Source organism: Molothrus ater, chromosome 10, assembly GCF_012460135.2.
Source record: "Molothrus ater isolate BHLD 08-10-18 breed brown headed cowbird chromosome 10, BPBGC_Mater_1.1, whole genome shotgun sequence".
NCBI classification, from domain to species: Eukaryota; Metazoa; Chordata; class Aves; order Passeriformes; family Icteridae; genus Molothrus; species Molothrus ater.
Window position 1 is genome coordinate 23,808,584 of NC_050487.2, and position 27,840 is coordinate 23,836,423.

The window sequence follows — 27,840 nt, forward strand, 5'->3', positions numbered from 1 at the left end:
GATGTTCCTCTGGTTCAGAAACACAGTCCTGCTCCTAAAATCACAGAATTAAATGCTAACCTCTGGAATATTTGATTAAAAACATGGAGAACACCACAAAATGGATGTTTTTATGGCTTTGGAATAATTTTTTGTAATTACTGACAAGAGCTGCTGGCCTGATTGGAACCCTGAGCATTTATTGTCTTCTACCAGTGTCAAAATGCTTCACTGCAGCCTGAAGAGGGGACAGTTTTGCCAAACAAAATAAAAGCAGGAGTGAAAGGCAACAAATATTTTGGCTTTTTTTTTTTTAGCAGAGCTCCATCATGAGACAAAGAACATCCTCAATCAATCCATTGTCATTCTGCCACAGCATGAAAAATGAGGAAAAAACATCTCAAAAATGAGGAATTTGGTTTTTATTCTTCAATATTTTTAAGGTGGAAACCAGCTTGGATTAAGGTTTTCTGGTCAAATGGTCTCTGTGAGGCTTTTTAAACATTCCCACAAATCCTCTGAGCCATCACAGGGAGTTCCAAAGTCTGTTCTTGGTGCCTCCTCCTCATCCCAGCAGCCCGAGGATGAGCCCTCAGCATCAGAGGCTCAGAACCTGGTGGTCTGAGTGGACCAATAAAGTCAAATATTCATCTCTCAGCTACTTTTGAAAGTTTCAGATTTATTTTTGTTTAAGAACAAGATTTAGGAGGGTTTTTTGCACTGACAGAATACTCTTTCACACAATGCTTTATAGTCATGACCAAGACTAAAGCACTAAATAATACTGATTCAAGGATAAAAGAGCTTTAAATCTTTTCACGTGATTTCAAGGAACTTTCTGCTCATGTTCCCATCTGGCTGATCCCAAGAATCAGATAAGGATGATCCCAAGGATGATCCCACAGCATCAGAGGCTCAGAACCTCCTGGTGGTCTGAGTAGGCCAATAAAGTAAAATATTCATCTCTCAGCTACTTTTGAAAGTTTCAGATTTATTTTTGTTTAAGAAGAAGATTTAGGAGGGTTTTTTACACTGATCTAATATTCTTTTAGACCAAGACTAAAGCACTAAATAATACTGATTCAAGGATAAAAGAGCTTTAAATCTTTTCAGGTGATTTCAAGGAACCTACTGCTCATTTTCCCATCTGGCTGAGCTCTATAAATCAAACCCTGGCATTTTTATCAAAATCAGATGTGATCAGAACTGATTCCTAGAGGGAGCCTGGGCCATGCAAGGTCTGCAGGAGCTGGGAAGGAGTTTAATTCCATTATTTGAATATTCTAATTACAAACTGTGCTGGGAGATGCCCTCCCCGTACTGGTCCTGCTGGTGCTTGGACAACGGGCAAAGGATGCGTGACTTCTACTAATCCATGCCTTGCAAATATCGACATTTTTGTTAAAACCTCACAAAAATAACACCTAAACCAAGGCGCTGCCCTTTTCTCCTCTCACACCCAGAGGGAAAAGACGTTCCTCGGGGTTATGAACTCACAGAAGGACCTCAAAACCATCGGGGTAGAGCAGGAACCCCGTGAAGACGCTGTCGTCCTCTGCGCTGGCGTAGAGCCCGTTCCAGTCCTTGCCAACCTCCAGCCACACTTGGTCACCCACCCTGAGCTTGAGGATGGTCAGGAAGGAGGCCTGGTCGATGTCCTGGCCGTAGAGGGTGTCCCTGGCCTTGGCCACCCTCCTGCTGCTGGCCACGAGGCTGAGGCGCGCGGGGCGGCCGCGCACGGTGACGTGGTAGGAGAAGACGTAGGCCCCAGCCACGCTGCAGTTGAACTTGCCCGTGGCGGGGTCGTAGTCGCGGCGCTCGTCGAACCACACGCGGTCAAACCTGATGGGCACGTTGGGAGGAGGGAAGGGCCGCGACAGCCCCGCGCTGAAGGCTGAGCGTGGTGCCTTGGGGACGTCCCCCCGGGCGCCCTTGGCCCCGCGGGAGCCTTTCCTGCCCGGGGCACCGCGGCCGCCCTTGGCGCCGGGCTCGCCCTTGGGCCCGCCGGGGCCTGCCACGCCCGCGGGGCCCACATCCCCTTTGTCGCCCTTGTGGCCCTGCTCGCCTTTCTCTCCCTGCTTGCCGGGCACCCCCCGCATGCCCTCGGTGCCTGTGTCCCCCTTGCTGCCCTTCTCGCCCTTGGTGCCCCCTTCCCCTCTGTCCCCCTTGGCCCCTCTGCCCCCTGGCTCCCCACAGTACCCCTTCTCCCCCGTGTCCCCCTTTTCTCCCTTGTCCCCCTGTTCTCCGCCCGCTCCCGGCTCTCCAGGGTCCCCCCTGTCCCCTTTGTCTCCTTTGGTGCCATTGTCACAGGTGTCCCCTTTAGCCCCCTTTTGTCCCTTCAGTCCAGGGAAGCCGTAGCTGCCCTTGTTGCCTTTGGCTCCAGCTTCACCTGGGGGGGGAAAATGAAGATTAAAACCAATAAAAAAGATTAAAACCAATAAAAAAGAAGGTTAAAACAAATAAAATTGGATTGCTCTGGAGATGGAAGGACCATCCAAAGGGGTTGGTCCTTCCATGCTGTTGTAAAACCCAGAGCAGAGGGAAAGGTCAGAGCAATCCTGGATTTTCCAGAGAAATCCTGGATTTTCCAGACCTACCTTGCAGCCCAGGTTTCCCTGGATAACCGGGGCTTCCACTCGCTCCTCGCTCCCCTTGCTCCCCTTTTGCTCCTAGGACATTGCAGCATTGATTAATTAATGAATTCATTGGTGCTGGTGCGTGCAGCGCAGCGAACACCACACCCTGCTGGGACTGCCTGTGTGTGTCCCTCACTTCGTTAATAAAAGAGACCTGAGCAATGTGGGTTTTGAGGAAACACCTCCAGGAGGCTGAGCTGGATCCCACAGCCCTGAGCACCACCTCACTCCCCGATCTCTGCCCCTCTGCCAGGCAGCTGCTGCTGTTTCATGGAGGATGGAGAGGGTGACAGCTCTGCATTCCTCGTTCCAGGCTGGCCAAAAAGCTTTCCCAGGAGTGAATCGCTGCCTAAGGGGCGGCAGGGACTGAACAGCCCCACACTCCACTGGCACCCCAGGTGATTCTCCAGAGGCAGCAGCAGGATCCTGCCAGGAGAAAGCTGCTCCAAGCCCCAGATGAAGGGCAGGGTTTCCTTTCAGGAATACTGGTGGATAATGATGGCTCAGCATCTGAACTGAAGCTCTTTTGCCTGAGAGATTGAAATTGAAGTTGAAATGCATTTTACACCTGCACAGATTTTACACCTCTGCACACAACTTCTGTGGTGGCTTTTTTACCTCTGTCCTTCACCCAAAGCAAACTGAACCCACATTTTGAACTCCTGTTCAGAACAAGAATTTTTGAGTGAGATCTTTATGAGCAGCTGCTCCTATTCCACCTGAACAAACACTGCCACCACCTGAGCTCCTGTCCCTGCACTGATGCCAGCTAAACGTCTCCAGGGCTCAATCCCTTGCAGAAATCTTCTTTTGCTTTAAAAAATATGGGGTTTTTAATAATTTTCTGGTATTTTATGAGAACAGCAGCATTTTCCATCATTTTCCATTGGTCTGGTTTTTACCTCTTTCTCCTTTGGAGCCTTTTGGACCCTGAGGGCCGGGGGATCCTGGCAGCCCTGGCAGCCCAGCATCTCCCTTCTCCCCCTTGGGACCTGTAAAATCAACACAATTATCTCAGTAACTCCAAGGTTTAACTTCTAAATAACATTTTCATCAATACCTGAGCAGTGTGGCATTGAGGAGTGCACATGAGGCGATTCCATCGCCTTGGGAAGAGCTGCTTGTTTTATTTGACATCATCAAATCTCACAGCTTTGCCTTTCACTCTGGGCCGTAGTTAAAGACTTTTTAAAACCAACTTTGAGCTGCCTCAGAGCCACAGGAGCTCAGAGGTTCACAAAGCATCAGAAATTAATCTGTCTTTAATATCTGAGGAGCTGCCAGAGCTTTGGAATTGTCCCTTTGCTTAAGGAGAATTAATTCTGCCAATATAGAAGGGGAACCTGGGTGAGAGCTCCACTCTGCAGAAAGGAGAGGGATTGAAATTCTTTCCCTTTTCCATTCCCTTGGGAATCCAGAGATTCCCAGTGCCTGTCTGGCACCTTCAGCCACCACAGGGACTTTTCCATCAAGAGATGAGAGATCAAATTCCCTTTACAGCCACCACAATTTCCATGAGCCAACCATTCCCAAGCCATGGGAAGTGAAAATCCCTGGAGTGCATTGGATTAAAGGAGAATTATTTCATGATTTTCCCACCTTTCCTCAGATGAATAGTTCCTATCTCCAATATTAGTGCTATTAAAGTGAACTTTTGCAGGCTAATGCACTATTCATTAGAGCAGGAGCAGAATTAGGTGCTCTGTGGATGTGTATTTTAGCAATAGAAAGAAGACACAAAGTGTATTTTATTAAATATTTAGGTCCTTTATAGAGAGCTGCTTCTTATTTTTAAAATTGAACCCAAATTTTTTTAAATTTCCTCTTTTGCAATGGGGAAAAAAAATCAAAAAATAAAAACATAAAGAAACCTTCAGTAAAGATGCAAAACTGCTTGAAGGTAGTTTTGGGGGTCATAAAGCCATGGTTGAAGTGGATGTGAAATTAGAGCTGTGAATCCAAGGGGCCCAGGGCAGGGACAGAGAATTGAGGAGCGTGGCCTTCTGCCAGCAGGGATTTGGGATGGTCCCAAAGGAATTCCCAAACTCACACTGGTGGTTTGTCACTTCCAGGATGTGGCTGACATTCACTTTTCTGCTCTGGATTTACACAAATCAGAGTCACACCCCACATTTTATAGAAGCATGGAATCACAGAATATCCTGAGCTGGAAGAGACCCACCAGGGTCATCCAGCCCAGTCCCTGGCCCTGCCCAGACACCCCAAAATCCCAACCTGGGCATCCCTGGCAGCGTTATCCAAATGCTTCCGGAGCTCTGGCAGGTTTGGGAACATACCCATTCATTCCCTGGGGAGCCTGGGCGGTGCCCACCACCCTCTGGGGGAAGAACCTTTCCCTAAAATCCTAATACCCACCCCAAACCTGCCCTGGAACAGCTCCAGCCCTTCCCTGGCTGCTGTCCCTGTCCTGGCGAGCAGCAATCGGAGCTGAGTTAGGGGTTAAAGAGAGATTGATTAGGGGTAGCTGACTACACACTGTGTATCACTTAACATGTACTGTGCCTGCAGAAGTCAGATGAGAGAATGCAAGGCTGTTGTGATAAGGAAGAGAAGAATGCAGGGCTGTTGTCGAGGAGGATGTTTGTGCCCCTAAAGCAGCCAAAACCACGCAGCATCAGAGCTGCAGATCGCTGAGATCTCCCCTACCAGCTGCACAAACCCTGCCAACGATTTCCCGAGGGAAAAGCCGCCGGATTTGGCGTTTGCAGCCCAGCAGAGAGGGCTCGGCACACCTGGGGGTCCCGGAGGGCCCGGCCAGCCCCGAGGCCCCACCGCGGGCGGGCAGCAGTCGCAGCAGTTGAAGAAGAACTCGGCCGAGTCCAGCGTGGAGTTGTCCAAGGGGAGAAGCGTGGGGAGCTCAGCTCTGCCCGGAGGGGTTTTCCCCGGGACAGACGGGGGAGCTGCCGGGGGCTGGGGAGGTCTGGGCTTGGTGTAGAGCACGGCCGGGGTCATCTTCAGCACCGCCAGCGCGGGCACAGCCAGCGCCAGCAGCAGCAGCGGGACGGGCCGCGGGCAGCGCGGCATGGCAGCGGCTGTGGGAGACACACAGACACACAGACAGACAGGCAGACAGACAGCAAAACCCTCCTTGCACCCTCTGCCTCGCCCCCATGCCCTCAGCTCTCTTCACAGAGAGTTTCCCACGGATTTCTCCTGGGGGAAGGCAGTGAGAACGTAAGAGAAAGAAGAGAAAATAATTCCTATCTCTATGGGCTGCTCCCGTTTTTGCACGTGTGGAATGTGTTATGGGGATTGTTTGCCCAAAGTGATTTGGTTTATTGGACACCGTGAAAGTTGTTTTGAGTGATTAGCCAATCACTCAAAGATGTGGCCTGGCTGTCTCAGACAGTCATGGGGTTTTTTTAGTATCTTAGTATAGTATAGTATAGTACAGTTTAGTATCTCTATAGTATAGTATCTCTTTAGTATAGTTACAATATAGTATTAGTGTAATATAGTATAGTTTTAATAAAGCAATCGTTTGGCATTCTGAATCATGGAGTCAGGGCACATTATTCCCTGGATGATGATGATGATGATGATGATGATAATAATAATAAATTTATATTATATTACATTATATTATATTATATTATATTATATTATATTATATCATATCATATCATATCATATCATATCATATCATATCATATCATATCATTAATAATAATAATAATAATAATAATAATAACAACAACAACAACAACAACAGGGGGATTGCCTGTTTCTCCTCTACTTCCCTGAAGCCAAGACAATGCCAGGGGTGAGGCCCTGGCTCTGCTTCCCCTGAGGATTTGTGGCTGCTCCATGCCCGGAAATGATCAAGGCCAGGTTGGGTTGAAGGGACCTTAAATCCATCCCGTTCCATCTCTGGGACACCTCCCACTGTCCCAACCCTGTCCAGCCTGGCCTTGGGCACTGCCAGGGATCCAGGGGCAGCCACAGCTGCTCTGGGAATCCATCCCAGCCCCTCCCAGGGAGGAATTCCTTCCCAAAATCCCACCCAACCCTGCCCTTCTCCAACTCCAGGCCATTCCCATCACTCCATGTCTTTAGGGAACAGTTTCTCCTCCAGCATTCTTGTAACCCCCCCTTTAGTCCTGGAAGGATATGGGGAGAATTCCATAATGATTTCAGAGTCCAACACAACTACACACAATAAAGAGCTTTTCTCTAAAAGAAAAAATGGAAACAAAATGAAACATCAAGTTTTCCAAACTCAGGTGCTTTGGAATCAAAAGTATTAAGTATACCAACATTTTTATCTTGATTTTTTTTCGTTCCCGCCTGATTTTCTGGATTTTTTAGTGCAACCTTTCACATCTGCTCTTTTCATTTTTCAAGTGCTGATTCAGCTGACCCAGAGAGAAAGCACAAAGGCAGCAGGCCCCCATTTTCCCATTTTTCCAGGTGCTGCCTCTCAGGTGACCCGTCACAAAAAGCACCTTTGTTCCTTTTTTAAAGCAGGGTCCCCACCTGTAAATGCAGATGGAACAGAGCCCCTTTCTTGCTGGGGCTGAAACCCAACCTTCCTGAGGAGCCACAGCATTCCAGAGCATGGGAAACCTCCAGGAGGGACCCCCCCAGCCCTGTCAGCCAGAGGGCAAAAGGACATCCAGCCCCACACCAGCCATCAGGACCTTTCCATCTTTAAAAATTCCCTTCTAGAGGAAAGAGGGATTTTTTTTTTTCCCCTCACCTTTTTCAAACAAAATGAAATCATTTAATGGAAAATTCATTCCCCACATTAAACCCACAGTGGTCACTGCTGGATGTTGGAATCTGCTGAGAATTTTAGAATTTAGCACCGACCCCCAAGAGACACTGCTTTTAACCTGAGGCTGTAGAAAATACCTCCAAAATTAAATGATAAAACTAAGATTATAAATATGTGGTTTAAATAAAAGTGTGAAATATCACATAGTAAAAAAACTTAAAGTTTTAGAATATAATAATATATATAAGACAAGATAAAAATTTTAAGGCAGAAGCGAATCCTTCTTCTTCACCTTCTTCATTAATTAAAGTAGTATTGTATAATTAAATTTAAAAATCCACATTACAAGCCAGTTAGTTATTAAATTAAAGTAGTTAGTACTTTAATACAAGTAATACAAGTACTAAATACAAGTAGTTAGTTATTAAATTAAAAATAAAAATAATTTGTATCATTTGTTAATTAAACAGTTTCTCCTTAAGAAACCTTATAAAAAAGAAAGATACAACTCCATTTTTAATTTGTTAGAGTAAAATACTATAAAACTCACAATTTGTGAAACTATAATACAAATAAAAATATAAATAAAAACTAATAAACATCTAAATCCAAACAAAAATCACCATCTCACACATTTAATCCCAACCCTAACAAAAAAAGAAGATAAAACTCAGCAGTTGCCCACTGGGACCCTTCAATCCATAAGGACAATTTATCCCTTCCCTGTGAGTGAATTTATTTAAAATGGGATTCCAGGGCCAGATTTTGGTCCAAAACTGGGATTTTTTTTCCCTTACCATGAAGAGTTTTCCTGGGAAGTTGGTGTGGATGGAGATGCTCAGCACGGGCAGGCAGGGAGCAGCCAGAGCCTGCAGCTGCAGCCACAGAGAAAAAGGAGGAAAAAAAAAAGGAGAAAAAGGAGAAAAAAAGCAGAAAAAGGATCATCTGCTGCCTGGAAAAAGGGAAAAAAAACCCCAATTTCTCCTTTTGATCAATATCCTCACACAGGAGCATCCTGTACCAGCAGGAGATAAGTAAATAAACCCATTATTTACACACAAAATCCCCCAGGGATTTTAGGGATTTAATAACTTTATGGGGAAATTCTAAATCAGTTCTCAGCTCCAAACCATTCCTGAGTTTCCCTGTCACACATCACAAGCCCCAAACTCAGCCAGATTAATTGATTGCTGTCAAACACTTGGAAAACATAATTAATAACCAAATTTTACCTCACCACCCTAAAAAAATTAAATCCTCAGAGCAAGGAACCACTAAACAGATTTTCATTTTAATGGGCAAGACTACATTAATTTCTATAAGTTTCTATATTAATTATTCTTAAATAATTATTTTAGGATTTTTTTTTACCTGTCAGGGGGTAGGAACAAGTTGATCTTTAAGGTCTCTTCCAACCCAAACCAGTCTGTGATTCTAAATAAATGCACTTAAATAAAACTAAATTTTTGGGCTTCTTCATTGTATTAATTCACCACCACGGAATATAAAATCATTCATTGGAATCCCCCCACTAAAATTATAATTCACAGCGGACACAAAATAGGAAGAATTAAACTTTGCTGCAGTGCCATATAATTCATAAATTAATCTACAGTTAATTGAATCTAAATATCTACTAATTATTAACATATTTCCCATAATAAGATGGTAATAATACACTTTTCATGTGTGTGTGCTCTCTAAAATTCCAGATATTCCAGTTCTCAACAGGAATTTAACCCAAATCCATCAGTTTTAAATATCAGGGAGATGATTGCACTTTATCTCATTTCATTATTTCTAGTTCTCAGGTGTGTGAGGAGAGAAAAACCCTAATCCCCATGCAGTTATACATTGATTATAGACAGGAATTTTTCTGCAGACAAATCCTATTATTTTAATTTGTGTGACTCTCTCCTACCTTATAAACGCCCCTGCTCCCAGGAGGACCCCCCCTCCATGGCACCTGCAAAAAGGGAATTTATTTGGGGAGAGAATCAGATTTATTTGGTCCCAGCTGCTGCTGTGGCCAATGAGAGCCTGCAGGGGGGACAGGGGGGATTGGCAAAGTCCCTGCAAGGAGCTGGGGACACTGAAATCCCAGAAATCCAACCCTGGCATTGGCAAAGTCCCTGCAAAGAATGAGGTGAAATCCCAGAAATCCAACCCTTCCCTCAAACCCTGGCATTGGCAAAATCCCCTGCAAGGAGCAAAGTGAAATCCCAAAAATCCAACCCTGGCATTGGCAAAGTCCCTGCAAAGAGCAAGGGGCCACTGAAATCCCAGGAAAATTGCAGAAATCCAACCCTTCCCTCAAACCCCAGGATGCTGCTGGGGTGTTTTGGCTCTACCCCAAAGATTTTTGGGGGTTTTAAGGATGTTCCTCCTTCATCTCATTGGGTACCACCAGACCCAGCAGGAATTTGCCTGGACAGTTTTGAGGAGAGTTTTGACATTTGAGGACCCAAAGGAGAAGGAATTTGTCCATTTATTTCTGCAAGGTCCAGGTTTCTCTCTCTATTTAAAATGCAGATTTTTGGCATCACAATCCCCTCCCTGAGCTGGGAGTGTGGAAAGGGGTAAAGGAAAAATAAAAAAGCTCTATGGGATCATGAGAGCAAGTTCCCTTTACTAAGAGCAGATCTGGATGGTAATTTGCTTTTTTTCCCCCCCAAAGGATCAAATTGTGAATTAAATGCTTGAGAGAAATAAAACCTGAAAATGAAAGAGAAAATAATCTTTGGGTTTTGCCTTTGTAGGTTGTTTTGTTCTCATCTTAAATTTGGGGGTAGGGGGGATTCATTTGTGATAAGAACTTTAAATGCTGCATGGGGTAAAAATTATTTCCTTTACATAGAAAAAGAGCAATGGTTCATGTATGATTTTAAATGCTTGACTAGAGAAAATACAAAGAAAAATAGAAAATACATAGAAAATACATACTAGAGAAAACATCCCCCTCCACAGGGATTTCCTTTGGATTCAGAGGAATAAAATGATCTCCCTGCAAATCCAGTCATGTTCCATTTGCTGTTACTAAAATTCAGATATCAGGGGGAAGATGAGATGGGGAAAACCTGCATCAGTCTGTGCCAGTGCATCCCACAACCCCTGCACCAAACGTTGGTCCAAATCCCCTAAATCTGCAGTTGCACCTAAATAGGGATTTATTGCCCTTTAAAATTACTGGCTAGGAGCTCCAAAAGCTTCTATTTCCCAAAAATAACCATTTGGGGAGTTATTTGAGAGCCTCCTGGAGTCAATCCCTCCGAGAGTCCCGAAAGGCAGATTTAGAGCAGCAGAAACACACAGTTATTTATGGGAGACACCAGAATTACAGCTCAGGAATTATTCTGGGCTGGGTTTTAGAGCCTTTTGGGATGTAAAACATATTCCCCCGGGTGTTATCCCAAACCCTGCCCCGGGATTTCCTTTGTGGGGAGGTCTGGGCTGAGAAAAGCATCCATTGTCTCCTCTGGAAACTGGAGACACCAAAGGGAAAGGGATCAAATTCCCTGGCTCCCCTTTTCACCAGGGAGTCCCTTTGTGGGGATGTCATGGACACCTTTTTTTCCCAGGAAATGTTGTTTTCCTTGTGTGTTTGGGAAACAAAACCGTCCTCAAGAGCCCTTTTGGGGATTGTTGCCCTCCTTGAGGCCAGTGCCAGATTTCAGGGAAAATGAGTGGCTGGAAATGAGGGGGGCTGGAATTCCAGGCTGGAGGTTCCTTTGGGGCAGGGCTGTCATTCCTCCCCCAGCCCCAGCAAAGCCTCTGGAATCATCGTTTAATCCTGGTAAATCCACTCAGAACCCAGCTCCCCACGTTAATCAGCATTTCATTATGAGACAAAGGGCTTGGAGATTTCATTCAGGAGAGGATCCTGTGGCACAGGCTCCCTTTGCAGGTGATTTCAGCCCAGCAGGTGTTGCAACACTCCTTGGAAAGAAGGAAATGGAAAGCTCTGGTTTCCTTTCACCCAAATTCTTCTTGGCTCTGGCTAATCTGGGCTGTGTAATAAAATCCAGGGTTCCGGCCCAGGGCAGAGCTGCAGCACCTCCAAATCACAGCAGGAAGCAAAAATCTGGGGATAAAACTGTCTGTGTGCTGGAATCTGGGAATTCAGGGAGGTTATGGTATTTAGGGAATTAAAAAGCAAAGGAGAGTGAGAATTTTATTTTTTTTTTTCTGATCTACAAACTTGCTGCAAGGGCTTTGGATCTGCACTAAAATCAGAGGGAAGATTCCCACTGATTTCTTTGGAAGAGATGCCTAAAACTCTCCACCTCCTCTGCAACTCACCCAGAAGCAGCAGAGACAGCAAAATATCTCCAAAAAATAAACAGGGGGATGTATAACAGCAATAAATTATAAATAATTGTAAAATTAGATCTCCTGACTCAAATCATATCCTGAGTTGGAGCAGATCATTGAAATCCAACTGCTGGCTCTGCACAGGACATCCCACCAGGAATCCCACCAGGATTAGGGCAGGAGCAGAGTGACTTCATTTCCAGCTCTTTTTTTTCATTTCCAGCTCGCATTTTTCATTTCCAGCTCTCACTTTTCCCTTGGAAAGGGAGAAGGAGCAAAAAGTGCTGACGTGGGAAGGGTTCCGTGGAGGTGGCAGCTGTGCCAGATGTCACCTGGTGCTGGAATTGGGGACAACAGAAGGAGCTCCAGGCTGGCAGGAGCAGGGATGAGAGGCCAGGAGTGGGATGGAGATGGAAAACCCAGGAGGTTTTAGGAAACACGGGAACTGCTGCTCCAGGTGAGGCTCGGCACAAGAGGGAGCTCCAGGAGCTCCCAACAGCCCGGCCAGGGACGGGTTTGCAGCTGAAGCACAAAAATCAGGGAATATCCCCGTTGGAATGGCCCCACCGTCCAATTCCTGGACAGGACACCCCAACAATCCCACCCTGTCCAACATCCCAGCCCTAAGAATTAATGACCCCTCACACCCTGAGCCATCCTGAGCCATCCTGAGCCATCCAGGACAAGCACAAAGCTCCAAACCAAACATTTTCCCAGGATAACTTCCCAAAATGGAATTTTTTGAACACAAAAGTCAAATTTCTGAGAGACCTGCACTGCTCAAACCTGTTTGCATTGGGAGCAGTAACCTATAAAGGGGAAAACAAACAAACAAACAAAAAAACCCAGATATGGGAAGAATTCCTCATTTTAAGGAATTTCCTTTGGAGAACTGGTATTAGAATGAGTAGGACTGATCTCACAGCTGGGCCTTCTCCTGGTGAAAATCTTCTCCAGCCCCAGGGGGGGATGTGTTCAATGGGTGATTCCTCCCAGAGCACCCCAAACCCAGCTGCCTTCCCAGAGGGAAACCTGAACCTCCCAAAGCAGCTGGATTTTCCTCTGGAACACTTGGGAAGCAGTGATGGGAGCAACCCAGGCATTGCCTGGGTGGGGATCCCCACCTGGTATCCTGTAGCCATGAGATTTTCTGAAAAATCCTTTTGCTGGGATTTTTTTCTCCTGAGAAGCTGAGAGGCCTCAGAAATGAAATGTAACCAATGGTTATCTGCTGCTGTGGAATGCAGCAGGGGCATCTGGGATTGGGCTCATGTGGTTGTTTCTAATTAATGGCCAATCACAGCCCAGCTGGCTCGGACTCTCTGGTCAGTCACAAGATTTTATTATCGTTCCATTCCTTTCTATTCCTTGCCAGCCTTCTGATGAAATCCTTTCTTCTATTCTTTTAGTATAGTTTTAATATAATATATATAATGAAATAATAAATCATCCTTCTGAAACATGGAGTCAGATCCTCGTCTGTTCCCTCGTCCTGGGACCCCTGTGAGCACCATCACAGTGTCCCAGTGAGGGTGGCAGTATGGACATGCTGGGATCTGCAGGTCAAGAACAAATCCCAGTTATCCCAGTTATCCCAGCAGATCTCACACTTTGCTCATCCAGAGCCCAGCTGGAGCAATTCAATATTGGCCAAGGGACACAGCAGGAAGCAGAGATGTGAGAATGTGACTCACCCAGGACTGGAGATCCTGCCCAGCCCTTCTTCTGATTATTCCTTTACCTTCTAATTACTTGTTCCTGATCCCAGAATTCCACCCAGCCCCTCCCCCAGCTGGGTGCAGGCCAATTAACCCAGAACATTAATTGATCTTGCTATTGATTTCTTGATATTGAAGAGAACAAGGCTGCTAATAAATAATCCCAATTCCACATAAACAGATCCCCATAAAACAGAATTTCTCAGAAGGAACCACTGAACTCATTTGGCACAAAACTCCCAAGGAAATCACAGCACAAGGGAGGGTCAGACCCGGTCACTGCTGCCACCAAGCCCCAGCACAGGAGCTGTGGTGGCAGCTGGAGTGATGATCACCCACAGAGGGCTGTCACCACACCCCACAGGGCTTTATCCAGCCTGCCCTGTCATTAGATACAAGGGTTGTTCTCTAATTTGTCAGGAGAGGGTGGCTGTGGACAGGATCACCACACGCCAAATTAGTTGGGAGCACAATTAGCAACACAATAATCTCAGCTTCAGCCAGAGCATCACCTCAGCCCAGAGCATTCTGCAAACTCTGCCAGATTTCCTTGCTGACCCTGGGAGTTTCCTTCCCATTAACCAGGACAGCCTCAGCAGCCAGACCAAATCTGAGCAGACACATCCAGATCTCCCACTGCTGGAAAATGAAGAGTTCAGGCTGCTGCTTTGTTGGGTTTGCAGGAACATCCTCAAGTCTGCTTCCCTGTGAAGGTGGGGAGGGTGCCCAGGGATGCTCCATCTCTGGAAGTGTCCAAGGCCAGCTTGGACAGGGCTTGCAGTGACCTGGGACAGTGGAAGGTGTCCCTGCTATGGCAGGGGTGGAATTTGATGATTTTAAGGCCCCTTCCAACCCAAACCATTCTGGAGTCCTGGGATACTATGAAATTGGATTTTCTGGGAAATCCTCTGGTGATCCAGGCTGGGAAGAGCCTGGCCTGTTGTGTTGCTGCAGGGCTGGGACAGCCCAAAGGCTCAGAAATACTCCCAGATTCTACAAAAGCCATGCTGGCCTTTCTGGCAGGGCAGGGATTTTCTCCTGTCTCCAGGGGCCGAGCTGGACGTTTCCTGCAGGAGCCAAAGCCACGCTGGAGTCCCCAGCAATAATTAACACAAATCCCCAGGGGCCAGACCAGAGAGGGATCAGATCTCCCAGAGCAGCAGCCCCTGGGGAGACAAGGAAACAAACTCCTGCGTTTTTATCTGCTTCATGCAGGTAATTTGGTCTGATTTTTACCATGACACGCACAGGGCTTTTAGGGAAGGCTGAGGTTCAGGCAGGTCTGGAGCAGGAGGATGGTAACCCTGAGGAAGTTGGCAATTCAATGTGGTTGTGTTCCTCATCTTTTATTTTATATAGGCCTGACTTTAAAGCACTGGGAGGTTTTGGGGCTCCTTTGCTCAGTGCAGAAGGGTCAGCCTGCAGCTGGTAAATGCAAGGGTTAGGTTTATAAATAAATTCATTTATCTACATGAAGTCTCTCCTTTTCAAACCCTGCTGTAATAGAAAGTTAATTCAAAAGTTAATTCTTAATTTCCCTTTTTTTTTTCTTTTTCTGTTCTGTTAATTTGCTTTTTATTCCTTGCAGAGGACAAGCCAGAGGCTTCTCCTGAGTCAGGGAAGGAAGCAGCAGGAGCAGGAAGCTCAGGAGGAAGCAGAGCCTATCAGCAGCAGGGCCTGATAAATCAAACCACAGCCTCCTTTCAATTAAATCCTGTCCTACTTCTCAGAATTCAGAATTCTGAGTTCAGTCAGTTCTGGCTTGGGAGGTTCTTCCCTCTGGAAACACCAGCAGGGCCTGGCAGGGCCCCTCAGCCCTGTCTTGCCTCAAGGCAAACAAAACTCAGATTATCAGCAAATCTGAAATTTATTGTGAGGCAAATCCTTCTCCGTTTGCTAAGCCAGAGTGTGCCAAAGGCAAACTGAGGCATTTACCCAGCACTGAACCTTCCTCTGCAGCCACTGCTGAGTTCAGCCGGGGGTGAAGGGGCTGGAGCCCCAGGAGGGGCTGAGGGAGCTGGGCAGGGGCTCAGCCTGGAGCAAAGGGGGATCAGGGGGGCCCTTGTGGCCCTGCACAGCTCCCGACAGGAGGGGACAGCCGGGGCTGTGCTCCAGGGATGAGGGAACAGCCTCAGGCTGTGCTAGGGGAGGCTCAGCTTGGATTTTGAGAACAATTCCTTCCAGGAAAGCGCTGTCCAGCCCTGGCACAGCTGCCCAAGTCCTCTGGTCTTGGGGACCTCCAAGGACTGTTGGAGTCCCCATCCCTGGAGGGATTTAAAAGCTGTGGGCTGTGACATCTGGGGACAGGCTTTACTGGTGGCTTTGGGAACACTTGGACTCAATCATCTTGGAGATCGTTTCCAACCTAAATGATTGATTCCAAACTTCAGGGATTCTGTGCCCATTAGAAGCAAGGCAGCAGCAGCTCATCAGGGTGAGACTGTGGGACAGCTTTTTGTAAAAACTCCTCTCTGGAAAGTTCAGCCCCTGGAATAAATACCCTAAATTAAACTGCTGTGTGGAGCTGACGCCTCAGGTTTGAGCTTTTCTGTGTTTCACATTCTGTGCTGCTTTAGTGTGCGGGTCTGGGCTTCACATTTTGGGATGCTGAGCTCTGTGCACAGAGCAGGGAGACAAAACAATTCCTGCTCCAGCTGGGCACCAAGGACAAATGATCCAAATCTCAGCCCCAGAGCACAAACCCCATGGGCTGGAGAGAGAAAAACAAGCAGGGTGGGACTGCAGGGGCTAAAGCTGGGATGGGACAATGAACTGCAAGGTGCAAATGGAGCAGAACTGATCCAAGGCAGAGACCCCGGGAGCGCTCGTGCATTTTGGGGCCATTTTGGTTCATCTTGGGTGCAGCCCTGGCTGGGCTCTGGTGCTGCCCAGGGTGGATCCATGGAGGAGATGCTTGGAATGAATCCCTGCTTTATTCTGGAGCTCTGCCCAGCCTCTGCTCCAGGGCAGCCTGCACAGGGCATTCAGAGCAAGAGCCCTGATAACTCACAATGCTTTTGCCAGGATTTTTAGGGGATTGGGTGACACACACCCACCCATCGCTGGCAGAACCACTCTGGCCATTTCCAGCTCTGCCCACTCAGGGATTTCACCACCCCGAGTCGTGCCCAGACACAGCACAGAGCTCCGGGACAGGCAGAGCTCTGCTCCGGGCTAGGAAGGGACACAACCAGCTGTAAATTTTGAACCAAGCCTTTGCACGTGAATATTTTCATATCAAAGGCTAAGCAAGCATCAGTTCCACAGTCAACATCCATAAAAACAGCAGCGGCAGAGAGAGGCACTGTTGGGTTGGGAATGAAAGCGTCACATCCTGATGGCCCCTTTGTCACCTGCGCTGCTCTGTTTGAGCAAGCGCCTCTTAAAGGTGCTCGCCGTGGAAAGAGCAGTTTTAAAGCATCGTTAAAACGCGTTCAAACAGGAAAAGAACAGCTTTAACCCCAGCTGTTACATCTGGCCCTGCAAAGGTTTGCATTCCTCTGAGGTCGGAAGGCACCGGTGGGCGCCAGAGCAGCCACACTTTGTTTAGCGAGGAGATGGTGCCTGGAATCCGGCTGCTCCAGGGGAAAATCCGGGAAAAAGCATTTCTGACACTTTTATTCCTCACTTAAGCTGCAAAGTTATGTGCTGAAGTAGATGTTTGGGAGCGAGCAGGACACCGCATTAAGCTTTTTTTATCTCTGGGGCAGAACAAGCTACAGAAAGCTGCGCGTCATTATTGGCAGGGTCGCGCTGCATTCCACGGCATTTCAGATTAAGTCTGAAATGATGGATACCTGTCCATCCCCGTCTCTCCTTCCTCACCTGACACCTGGGGGTACCTGATCCATGTGAAATCATCCCGAAGCCCCTTTCCTCCCCCTGGAGCACCGCGCTGCAGCTCCGGCTCCTTCCCACTCATCCCCTTGGAGCCGGGATGCTCGCAGGCGCCTGCCGGCACCCTTGGCAGGATAACCGCGCTGCGGGGGCGTCTGTCGCGATGGAAGGCTGCGATACGAAGGGTGTCTGTCGCGACAGAGGGCCTGCGATAAGAAGAAGCCTCTCGGTGCGGGGCAGCTCTGGCGCATCCCGCCGAGCGCATGACGCCAGCGCCGTTTGGAAGAGCCAGGGAAGCGCGGCGCTCCAGGGGAACAGCCGGCGTCCCGGAGGTGCCAGCCAGCTCCATCCCACGGGTTTCCCCGAGCCCGGCCCCGCCGCTCCGCCTCCCCCGCTCCGAGCGCAGCGGCTGCGGCAGCGGGCGGGGCGCAGGGACCGGCCCGGGGCCGCACGGACACAGCGGGCGGGAGGTGAGGAGCGGGAGGAGGGAGGGAGGAGGAGGAGGAGGAGGAAGGGAGGGACGGAGGGGGGAAAGGTGGGGATTTAAGCGCGGGCAGCGCCGGGCTGGGGAGCTGCGGTGCGCGGAGAGAAGGTGAGGGAGGCGCGGGGCCGCGCTGCGCTGCATCCCGGTGCTCTGCATCCCGGTGGGCTCATCCCGGTGCTCTGCATCCCGGTGGGCTCATCCCGGTGCTCTGCATCCCGGTGTGCTCATCCCGGTGTGCTCATCCCGGTGCTCTGCATCCCGGTGCGCTCATCCCGGTGTGCTCATCCCGGTGCTCTGCAGCCCGGTGCGCTGCATCCCGGTGTTCTGCATCCCGGTGCGCTGCATCCCGGTGTTCCCGCATCCCGGTGTGCTCATCCCGGTGCTCTGCATCCCAGTGTGCTCATCCCGGTGCTCTGCAGCCCGGTGCGCTGCATCCCGGTGCTCTGCATCCCGGTGCGCTGCATCCCGGTGTTCCCGCATCCCGGTGCTCTGCATCCCGGTGCTCTGCAGCCCGGTGTTCTGCAGCCCGGTGCTCTGCAGCCCGGCGCTCCCGCAGCCCGGTGTTTTACATCCCGGCGTTCCCGCATCCCGGCGCTCCCGGTGCTGGCGCTCATTCCCCGCTCAGCTCGGCTCGGCTCGCCCAAGGGCACCGCGGCGGAGGCGCGTCCCGGAGCATCCCCAGGCAGGGCCGGTGACCTTGGCGAGCGCGGCCGCGGCCACGGCGAGTCCCCGGCGGCCCGGTAAGGAGCGGGGCTGGCCCGGTGAGGAGCGGGGCTGGCCCGGTGAGGAGCGGGGCTGGCCCGGTAAGGAACGGGGCTGGCCCGGTAAGGAGCGGGGCCGGCCCGGTGAGGAGCGGGGCTGGCCCGGTGAGGAGCGGGGCTGGCCCGGTAAGGAGCGGGGCTGGCCCGGTGAGGAGCGGGGCTGGCTCGGTGAGGAGCGGGGCTGGCTCGGTAAGGAGCGGGGCTGGCCCGGTGAGGAGCGGGGCTGGCCCGGTGAGGAGCGGGGCTGGCCCGGTAAGGAGCGGGGCCGGCCCGGTGAGGAGCGGGGCTGGCAGCCGCAGGAGCCCGGGGTTGCTGCGCTGTGCCTCCCTCCAAGGAGCTGCCGCGTTCCTGCCGCACCTGCAGCCTCCAGAGAGGGCTCCGGGCACGGGGGGTCCTGAGATGGGCTTCGATGTCCCTTCCAAGCCAGACCGTGCCGTGATTCTGGCACTTGTTGCGGCAGCCCTGCAGCCGGGGGTTCATGTCCGGGTGGCAGGAAGATGGTTTGCCTTAGGGATTCCCTAAAAACGAGTTAAACACCCAGGAGGGGGAAGGTGGCGCTGGGTGGGGGGATGGATGTGGCCGTGCTGCTCGCACCGCTGGGCTGGGAATGCTCATCCCTGGCGGATTTTCCCTCTCTGGTTTCTCTAGAGTTGCCTTCAGTGGGAAGCAGGTGCAAGTCCTGCATTCCCTGTTGGATAAACCCTGGGTAATATGGAGGAGAGTCCCTGCAAGAAATGCTGTGGCTCTGCTTAGTCAGCACAAGGCACTTTGGGGGATTTTAATGTGGATTTTAATGCTTTAGGAATTGGGATGCTGGGTTTTCTTTCTCTGATGAATATCACGAGCATGGTACAAATAACTGCAATTCCAGGAGTGCTTGGAGTGATCTCTGGTGCAGGTTTTGGGGGGAGAAGCAGGGAAGCTGTGCGTGGAGCATGGATGTTATTCCAAGATTCCAGCTGGAATGGGAGATGCTGAAACACTGCCTGGGGAGCAGCCTGGGCCCATGGCAACGCCTGTGCCACCCCTCTGTGCCCAAAAAGCACCCAGAGCACCTGGACACAGAGCTCCAGCTGGCTGGGAGGCAGCCAGGGCTCTGCTCTGGGTCCTGCCAAGCCACATTTTATGGAGCTTTTCATTTGTTTTATGGAGGATATCAACAGCTTTGTGTGTCCAGACCTGTTTGCTCACAGCGAGGAAGGGCCTGCAAAGGAAGCTGTTCCTCACTGCACAGATGGGGTTAAATCTGTGAAAAAAGTGCATCTCCTTTTTTATTTCTTATCTGTCGCAAGCATCTCGCTCCATTTTTGCTTTTCCCCTCTGGAGCAGTGACTGGAGTGGTGCAACTCTGCTTCCTTTGATGAGATCTCGGGGAGATGCACTTGCACAAGAGCTTGGTCCCATTTTCCAGCGATACCTGTCATAGCTGTGACAATATTCACCTCCTCACGTTGCACACAACCCAAGCTGTTACCTTCAGCTGCCTCAGAAATGACTCAGAGCAAAGCAAAGAAGTCTGAATAAAATAATGGCTACAACTGAAAGTAAATCTTATTTTAGAGCCCAGACATCTCAGTTATTTTGTTGGTAGATTGATGTGTTTACACAACCTCCTGAACTTGGAAGCCTTCAAAGGATGTAGATGATGTCCCAAACCTCACAAGGAACTGAGGTTTGTCACCAGGAGCAAATGCAAAACCCCTCTGAGATATTCCTGGAACAGTTCTTTAAGGACTCTCAATTTTTAAGGGTTTGCAATTTAAACCTGGTGCTGGTCTCTAGTACCAAATTTGAGGTTTTGGTTGGGAATAGTTCTCTTCAATACCATGTTCCTAAATTATACTTACACTGAAAATAGAGGGAAAGGTTTCCCTTTCCCTGGGATTCAATTTGCCATTTTCCCATCTCCTCTGCCAGAGCTGCTCCCCTGTTCTGTCCCAAGGTACAAATCCTGGCACAGGGGGAGGACCCAGAGCCCAAACCATGGCCAGCCCAGGAGAGCTGGAAAGGAAGGGATCTCCACCTAAACTGCAAGGAGCAGCTGGTTATGTAAGGAAACAACTGAGGAAACTTCAGGGGAGGGAAGAACAGGAAAATTGTTGAAAAATTAATTTAGCCTTGGAAGAAAATGGGACAGAGCTGCTCCAGGAATGTTGTTGGCACAGAGAAGCTGCATCTTCTCCTTTCCCTGTGTCTGAGTAAGGAGAGGATTGGGCACTGATAAATCAGCCAGGCTGCAGAGTCAGGGGCAGCTGAGTTTTCCAGAGCTGTGCCTTTGCTGGGAGCAGCCTCCAGCTGTCAGGGGCAGGGAAGGCAGGAAATCAGTCCCAAATTCAGCTGCCTTCAGCTGCTGGGCTGGTCCAGAAGCCTCTCTCCAAAGGAGATCCCTGTGGGTGCTGCAGAGCAGCCTCTGCTTTCCTGAGGGTCAAAAATTTCTGCATCTCGTTTGCAAGGACTTTTCCACATGGTTGTAGGTCACCATAAGCTCCATCTGTGTACTCAACTCAGCTGGAGGAGAAAATTCAGCAACGCTCTGGCTGCTGTCCCATGCAGCAGGCAAGGCAGGCTGACAGGAATCCTCTGCTCCAGGCAGAGATGCAGCTGAATTCCAGCACCAAACCCCAGAACTGCGGCAGGAGGAGCGCACACAGAGATCAGGGTCAGGTGGAGATGAGGAAGTTGGCGCTCAGACTTTGTGCAGGTGTGGCACTGCCACTCGAGGAGGGGTTTGAGGTTCCCAGGGGTAACAGGAAGTCTCCCTGGCCAGGGAAAGCTCCTGGGCTTGGTGTGCCCTGAGTAACACTTGAAAGAACCAAAACAGCACCTGTGTGCTGCCACTGAGGCCAGCAGGAAGGAAGTTGGGGTTAAAGATCAGGAAGATGCTGGAATTCACTCTCCTGAGCCAGGTAGGACAGAAAGAGGGCTGAAAACACCATTGCTCTTTCTGCCTCACCCCTTCCCCTCCTGGGAGATTTTATTTCCAGCAAAGCCCCCAGGCTCAGGCACGTGCAGAATGGCTGAGTCATGTGCAGCACCAGCATTTCCCCAGCTCAGACCCTCGCCCTGTGTGCCACAGGACATATGGCAGGGGTTTACATCTCCTGGAGCTCTGCAGTGGATGGCCAAGGCTGCTGAGGCAGAGGAACCAGGATTGCTCCACTCTGCTGTGCCCTCCACAATTCCAGGGGGGTTATTTATCCAAATCTGCAGGACAGGGTGCTTTTCGAGGGCCTTGTGTTTCAGCCTTACCCCTCCCACTCCTGGAAGATATTGCTGTGTTTTTTCCAGCAGTCCCCACAGGCTCTGCAGTGCACTCCAGAATTCCAGGGAGGGTTATTTATCCAAGGTGCTTTTTGAGGTGCATTCTTGGCCACAGTGGGAGCTGTGCTGGGATTGCTGCTGCTCCTCTCATTCCTGGGATTTCCTCCCTGGGAGAACAAGCTGGAGGTTTAAATTTAAAGTTCCATGGAGGAGAGGAATTCTGTGGGAGAGGAACAGAATTCAGGACTTCTGTTCCTGCAGGAACCTGAGGGCTCTGCTTGCCAGGAGGGGAATGCAGATCTCCAGGCTGGGCCGCTGCTCCATGGACACGCTCCATGCGGGATCAGAGCTGCAGGGATGCAACAGAGGAACAGGCTGAGGTTGCATTCCCAGGAAATTCTGGGATTTGGATTTCCCAGAAGAGGTTGAAGTGGCATTCCCAGAAAATTCTGGGATTTGGATTTCCTGGAACAGCCTGAGGTGGCATTCCCAGGAAATTCTGGGATTTGGATTTCCCAGGACAGGCTGAGGTGGCATTCCCAGGAAATGCTGGGATTTGGATTTCCCAGAAGAGGTTGAAGTGGCATTCCCAGAAAATTCTGGGATTTGGATTTCCTGGAACAGGCTGAGGTGGTATTCCCATCAAATGCTGGGATTTGGATTTCCTTGGAATGGGCTGAGGTGGCATTCCCAGGAAATTCTGGGATTTGGATTTCCCTGGAATGGGCTGAGGTGGCATTCCCAGGAAATTTGGATTTCCTGGAACAGCCTGAGGTGGCATTCCCAGGAAATGCTGGGATTTGGATTTCCCAGAACAGGCTGAGGTGGTATTCCCATCAAATGCTGGGATTTGGATTTCCTTGGAATAGGCTGAGGTGGCATTCCCAGGAAATGCTGGGATTTTGATTTCCCAGAAGAGGTTGAAGTGGAATTCCCAGGAAATTCTGGGATTTGGATTTCCCAGGACAGGCTGAGGTGGCATTCCAGGAAATCCTGGGATGTGGAATTCCCTGGAATCTGCTGCCTCATCTCAATTTCTGCCCAGCCACTGACCATTTCATCCCTTGTGCGCCGTGCTTGGTGCCCACTGAATAAAACATGAACGGAAACAGCCTGGGAATGGGATGGGGATCCATAAAATCCCTGGGCCCATCCCAGAATTTTGCCAGCATTAAGAGGGACAAGATGTTGCCTTGGATAAATCAGGATATTCAGCAGGACAAACCCATGGAACCCAGTGGAGTTACAGATAAGAACAGCTCCACATCAATAACTTGCAGGTAGGATTTCTATTCCGGTCCCAAGGAGGTGATTGCCCTTTTAGCTGCTAATATCTGGAATTATTTACAGGTCAGACAGCTTTTAATTCAGTCTGGCACTTTGGCTGGCTGCACCTGCCTCCATGTGGGTGCTGGTGGGACTGGGAGCCCCTCAGGGACTCGTGGAAGGATTTTATTGAAGCTCCAGCATGAGAGGATTCCCTCAGGATGCTCCAAACCTCATTCACTCCTGCTGCTGGGCTAACCCAGGCAATTATTCAGCAAATGGTCACTTTTGCCAATCAAATATTTGTATTCTGGGGATGGATTGATTGTTTGCTGATTTTATTTCTCATCTCATCCCTACTTTCCATCTAAAGCAGCAGAGGTCACCTGTTGAATGATCGTGAGGCCATTTCCAGCTCCAGGCTTTGTTTTTGCTCGCTCCAGATGAACTTTTCCTGAATTTATGTTGGAAACCCTTTTTCCCTGGATGTGTAACTCAGCCAACCCCTCCTGCTGAGGCCATCGAGAGTTTTTCAAGCATTCTCTGGAAACCAGTCTCTCCCAGTTCCCCTGCAGGAATGTTTCTTTCCACAGGAATTTCCCAGCAGGAGCTGTCCGGCCACGGGTCAGCGCTGTAGATTGAAAATGTGACCAAAATTCCCCAAATCCCAGCTGCTCAAAGCAGAAATTACATATTAAAGAACCTAACACTGGCATCTTCTACCTCCCAACTAGCTCTTACTCCAGAAAATAAGGTCATTAATAAAGAAATTTGGGAGATTAGGCATGTTCTGAAGTGAAACCTTGATATCTGGATGATGATTTATCTTTTCAGCTGCCCTAATCAGAGACATGTGTCAACAAGCAAGAAAATCAGGCAGCCACTTAAAACACTAAAAGCTGCTTTACAGGTTTCTCTTCTTGCATTTTTTTTTTCCTCTTGGAGGTGCAAGTGCTGAAAATAACCTGAATATTGCTTAACAGGAGCTGAATTCTCTTCATTTCACTCATAGCTGGCTGTAACAGTGCCATGGCCTCTAAACAGGAAGGCATTTCCCCAGCACCTCGGAATGTTTCAACCCAAATTTGTAGACAAATGAATGCTGAGTTAAAATTGCATAAGAACAAATTATCTCCTGCTCTGGAATAGTGGGAACTGATGAGTGAGTAACTCAGGGCCCTTTCAAGTGGGAGTGCCAGCTGGAATAGAATGAAGCACAGACATGGAAGTGAAGCCTCTCTAGGAGGAATCCTGTTTAAAATACAGATTTTTGGCCTCTGAAGTTTGCCTAGTAATCTGCTATTCTCTTTGATTGCTGCTGCAGTTAATTTGGGTGGTGAAGCTGCCCCAGACCTCTGGAGGTGTGGGGTTTTGGGCCACTCCTTGTTCCTCATAATGGGCCCAGAGCGATGCAAATTGTCCCTTCCCCAAGGGATCTGTGTGACAGTGCCACGGGGCAGCCTCGTCTCTCATTGCCTCAGCAGCTGCTTTCAAATGGCTTTTCCCCCCTTCCCCTCCTGTGTTTTCCTTTATAAATGATGCAGCTGGAGCTGTGTTATCTCCACAGCCTGCTCTCAGGCTGCATGAAATGCAGGAGTGTGTCAGTGGTGAGGGCACAGACTGTAATTTGCTCTTGCCTTTTACTTATCCCAAGCCCCAGCATTCATTAGGAGACCACAGAGCTCGAAGGCAGCTCCTGTTCCTCCTGGAATTCCAGAGTGCCTGGGGATGGAATTACTGCCAGGCTGTGCTGGGGCTGCAGGGAAACGCAATTCCCAGGCTGGAAAAAAGGTGCCAAGGGCTTTGGTTAAATCCAGAGGGCTGCTCATCGTATTAACTGTCTCATCCTTTATTCATGTGGCTCTCCAAGGGGTGATGGTGAGGCTGCAGCCTGGAACATCACTGAAATCAGCCTGGGGGATGTTTTTGCTGCCTGTGGCTGTCCTTAGCAGCTCTGGATGGAGATGCACAGGGCTGTGAGCAGCTCTGGGCACTCAGACACCCCCAGCACTGCTCCAGCCTTGCAGCTTCTCTGGGCAGGGGTTGGGATCAGCAGGGATTTACCCACGGATGGGATGAGTGTAACCAGCACAGCCCTAAGCCCAGTGCAAACCCCGTAATCCTGGGAGTGTGAGAGGCTCTCTTCCTTCTCCTCCTCCTCCTCCTTCTCCTCCTTCTCCTCCTTCTCCTCCTCCTCCTCCTTCTCCTCCTTCTCCTCCTTCTCCTCCTCCTCCTCCTTCTCCTCCTTCTCCTCCTCCTCCTCCTTCTCCTTCTCCTTCTCCTTCTCCTTCTCCTTCTCCTTCTCCTTCTCCTCCTTCTCTTCCTTCTCCTCCTCATCTTCCTCATCCTCCTCCTTCTCCTCCTCCTTCTCCTCCTTCTCCTCCTTCTCCTCCTCATCTTCCTCATCTTCCTCATCCTCCTTCTCCTCCTCCTCCTCCTCCTCCTCCTCCTCCTCCTCCTCCTCCTCCTCCTCCTCCTCCTCCTCCTCCTCCTCCTCCCCACTCTAAGGAAAGGGTTTCACCCCCTCATTGGTCAGTGCTGCTCTTTTTGCAGAAAGTCTGGACAGAGGCACTTTTGGCTCCCAGGGAGCCCCACTGTGCCAGCTGGGCCACCCTCACTGAAGGCTCTGCAGTATTTCCAAGGCTTTAAGGCCTCTCTCTCTCTGGAGTTCTGCCTTCCAATGAATGATGTGAAAGGAATCAGCTTCCATTCATGCCTAGCCAGAGAGCAGCGGTGCCTTCCTCCCCAGGCTGAGCCCCTGCAAGAAAAGCTGGTCACAGAGACAGCCACTGCTACATTTAAAGGTTGATCTGCCCCCAAAATCATTGTGGAACTTTCTTGCTCTAGGAAATATGGGAAGATGGAAGTGAAGGAAATGCTTTGGGAGAATTAGGGGGGGAAACTTCCCTTTGGTAAATCCCACATCCCCCCAGAACAGAGCAGGAAAAAACTGAATATTGGAATATTTTTGACCTATATCAGTGGCACATCCTTATTTTAATTCCAGGTGCAAATTTCCCAGTGCCACTTTAGGATCTGCTGCTTCGAGGGACAGCACAGTTCTGCTGCCCCAAACTCACTGTGAACACCAGACTGGAGGGGTGTGATGTGACCAGGCCTCTTTGCTCTGGTATTTCAGGCAGCACAAGTGTAGAAGAAAATGGGGCATTGGGAGGTTTTCCAGCAGGGAATCTGCTGAATTCCCTATGGACTGATCTGCTTGGAATGTCCTTAAACCCCAAAATGACGGAATCCCTCTGGAAAGCCTTGAACACTTTCTTACCATTCTGTTTTCTCTAAATAGATGCTTTTAGCCTGCATTTAAAGATTGTTTCAAATGCCAAAAAGCACATTTAACAATGAACAGTGGAAGCAAACCCTATTTCCTGTTTAATTCTTGCTCAGCCACTCTCTTTCCCAAGTGGAGCCAAGAACTATGAATGCATAAAGGCATTACCCAAGAGGAAAATCTGTCCTAGAGTTGTAATTTCCATTAAATATTCTTTTAATCTGTAACATTTTTCACTTCTTTGGAAATGAGCTGCAAAAAAATTCCTTCTGCAATCAGAGATTACTTTTTTCTCCCTCTCTCTTTCTGAATGGCTTTTCTTTATTCCCAGCAATTGCAGAGCAATAAAAACGATTATCAAAAGTAAGCAGAGGAGTTTTTACAGGGCAGTTGTTTTAATCTTATCTTTATTCCAGGGCATGCATGGAGCTTATGGAACATTTATGGAACTTATGGAACTTTTATGGAATTTATGGAACCTTTATGAACTTACAGAACATTCCTGGAAGCTGGCTCAAAGCCTTTCTTTTTAAATGCCAGTTTCCCTGATTTCCCCAAGGAACAGGATAGGAAAACACACTTGGAATGTGGGAATTGATAGAATCACAAAGCCTTTCTTTTTAAATGCCTATTTCCCTTATTTCCACAGGGAATGGATAGGAAAACACACTTGGAATGTGGCAATTGGTAGAATCACAGGAAGGTTTGGGTTGGAAGGGAGTTTAACCACCAGTCCCATGCCTGCCATGGGCAGGGACACTTTCTGCTATCCCAGCTCGCTCCAACTTGGCCTTGGACACTTCCAGGGATGGATCAGCTTTTCTGGGAAGTGGGGATGCCCAGCTGATGCAGCTCCAATAACGGAGCAGCAGCTGCAGAACCCATCCATCCCCTTTGGTCCAGGGCAGCTGGTGGCACGGGCGCCTCAGAGAACGAGTTTGTGCGGTGTTTCCATGGGATAACCCCACTGTAATCCCAATTTCCCTGTCATTCCAGGCGCTCTCCAAGCCCCAAAGATGGACGTGAAGAGGGTGAAGGACTACCTGTACTGGCTGTACTACCAGTACCAGCTGGTGACGTGCAGCTACGTGCTGGAGCCCTGGGAGCAGTCCATGTTCCACACCATCACGGTCACCGTGCTGGCCATGGTGGTCTACACTGCCTACGTCTTCGTGCCCATCCACGTCCGCCTGGCCCTGCAGTTCTTCTCCCAGATCTTTGGGTCCCAGCCCGAGGGCGCGGTGCTGAACTGAGCCAGGCCCAGCAGGGCCCGGCAGCTCTGTGAAATGGGTCACAAACGGTTCCTGCTGAGGGAAACCCTGCTTGATTCACCTCCGGGGCTGGAGAGCGGAGTGAGGCATCGAGCGCGGCCCCTCTTCCATGAGCGCTCTGGGAATCCTGGGATGGCACAGGATCCACGCGGCTCCACCTCCAGCAGCAAACCCCACCTCCTATCCCATCCTTGCTCAGCCATTCTCTTTCCCAGTGCTGCTTTAGGATCTGCTGCTTCGAGGGACAGCACAGTTCTGCTGCCCCAAACTCACTGTGAACACCAGACTG

The 27,840-nt window shown here is 49.5% G+C and overlaps 2 protein-coding genes across 4 annotated transcripts; one reads left to right on the forward strand and one right to left on the reverse strand.

The window, feature by feature from the left end:
* Positions 1-638: 638 nt before the first annotated feature.
* OTOL1 (otolin 1) lies at positions 639-17,484 on the reverse strand. The gene is made up of 5 exons (XM_036388882.1): positions 17,208-17,484; positions 5,369-5,668; positions 3,518-3,607; positions 2,577-2,648; positions 639-2,368 (listed from the first exon to the last, which is right to left on the reverse strand). The coding sequence occupies exons 1-5, from the start codon at positions 17,482-17,484 to the stop codon at positions 1,473-1,475; spliced, it is 1,635 nt and encodes a 544-aa protein (XP_036244775.1). The 3' UTR covers positions 639-1,472.
* On the forward strand, positions 17,473-27,671 carry SPTSSB (serine palmitoyltransferase small subunit B). Of its 3 annotated transcripts, none has more exons than XM_036389070.2 (2): positions 17,473-17,689; positions 27,277-27,671. In XM_036389070.2, the coding sequence occupies exon 2, from the start codon at positions 27,297-27,299 to the stop codon at positions 27,531-27,533; it is 237 nt and encodes a 78-aa protein (XP_036244963.1). In that variant the 5' UTR covers positions 17,473-17,689; positions 27,277-27,296; the 3' UTR covers positions 27,534-27,671. The 3 variants fall into 3 exon arrangements, with proteins under 3 accessions (XP_036244963.1, XP_036244965.1, XP_036244964.1); XM_036389072.1 differs by lacking the exon at positions 17,473-17,689 and adding an exon at positions 17,765-17,811; XM_036389071.1 differs by lacking the exon at positions 17,473-17,689 and adding an exon at positions 18,362-18,443.
* Positions 27,672-27,840: the final 169 nt, after the last annotated feature.

Coding starts and splice junctions, on each gene's coding strand:
- OTOL1 (XM_036388882.1), bottom strand. CDS start 17,484: ATGCGCTCGGCGGGATGCGCCAGAGCTGCCCCGCACCGAGAGGCTTCT. Junction 5,669..17,207: donor CAGGTACCCCCAGGTGTCAG/GTGAGGAAGGAG, acceptor TGTCTCCCACAG/CCGCTGCCATGCCGCGCTGC. Junction 3,608..5,368: donor GGGCCCTCCGGGACCCCCAG/GTGTGCCGAGCC, acceptor TTGATTTTACAG/GTCCCAAGGGGGAGAAGGGA.
- SPTSSB (XM_036389070.2), top strand. CDS start 27,297: ATGGACGTGAAGAGGGTGAAGGACTACCTGTACTGGCTGTACTACCAG.